The sequence below is a fragment of the Eimeria tenella genome, genomic scaffold (assembly GCF_000499545.2).
Source record: "Eimeria tenella Houghton genomic scaffold, Eth_scaff1815, whole genome shotgun sequence".
NCBI lineage: Eukaryota > Apicomplexa > Conoidasida > Eucoccidiorida > Eimeriidae > Eimeria > Eimeria tenella.
Window position 1 is genome coordinate 3,136 of NW_013541648.1, and position 585 is coordinate 3,720.

Consider the following 585-nt stretch of genomic DNA (forward strand, 5'->3'; position numbering starts at 1 on the left):
GCATGACTCTCTTTTTGCTGTTTTCCACTTTCTTTTTGATAAAGGCGCAGCAAGACGGATACAACCAAGAGAGACACAGAAGGAGACGCAGGGTAACCCCAAACCCTAAACCCTAAACCCTAAACCCTAGACCCTCGGGCCAGCCCCTGCGGCCTTTGAAGCCCGAGGGTTTAGGGTTTCAGCCTAACTCCCAAAGCACCCCTAGAGAGCAGTTCAGCGTAGGGCCCTGGGCCTAGTACCTAGGACCCAGGGTTTAGGGTTTAGGGTTTAGGGTTTAGGGTTTAGGGTTTAGGGTTTAGGGTTTGCGCGTCAGCCGTCCGCGCCGGTGGCCCCGGACTCCGCCTCTGTGGACGTGGTGTACGTACACTGCAACGTGGGGAGGGCCCTCTGGCTGAGGGGCCCCGCAGGGACAGGCCCTGTGCTGCTGTCGGCCTTTACAGCTTATTTGCCAGAAGATGGTTTGCTGCCAGCTGCTGCTGCTGCTGCTGCTGCTGCTGCAGGGGGTGCTGCGGGTGCGGGGGCTTCTGGGGGTGCTGGGGGTGTCGGTGGGGGCGGGGGGGCCCCGGGGGGCCCCCCGAGGGGGGC

The 585-nt window shown here is 61.9% G+C and overlaps 1 protein-coding gene across 1 annotated transcript in view; it reads left to right on the top strand.

Moving 5' to 3' along the window:
- Positions 1-2: 2 nt before the first annotated feature.
- Positions 3-585, top strand: part of ETH_00041255 (uncharacterized protein) — a gene marked incomplete at both ends in the record, with an annotated part of 1,422 nt that continues 839 nt past the window's right edge. The window contains 2 exons of the mRNA XM_013373922.1: positions 3-92; positions 314-545. Coding sequence (XP_013229376.1) covers positions 3-92; positions 314-545 — 322 coding nt within the window. The remainder of the gene's footprint in view (positions 93-313; positions 546-585) is intronic.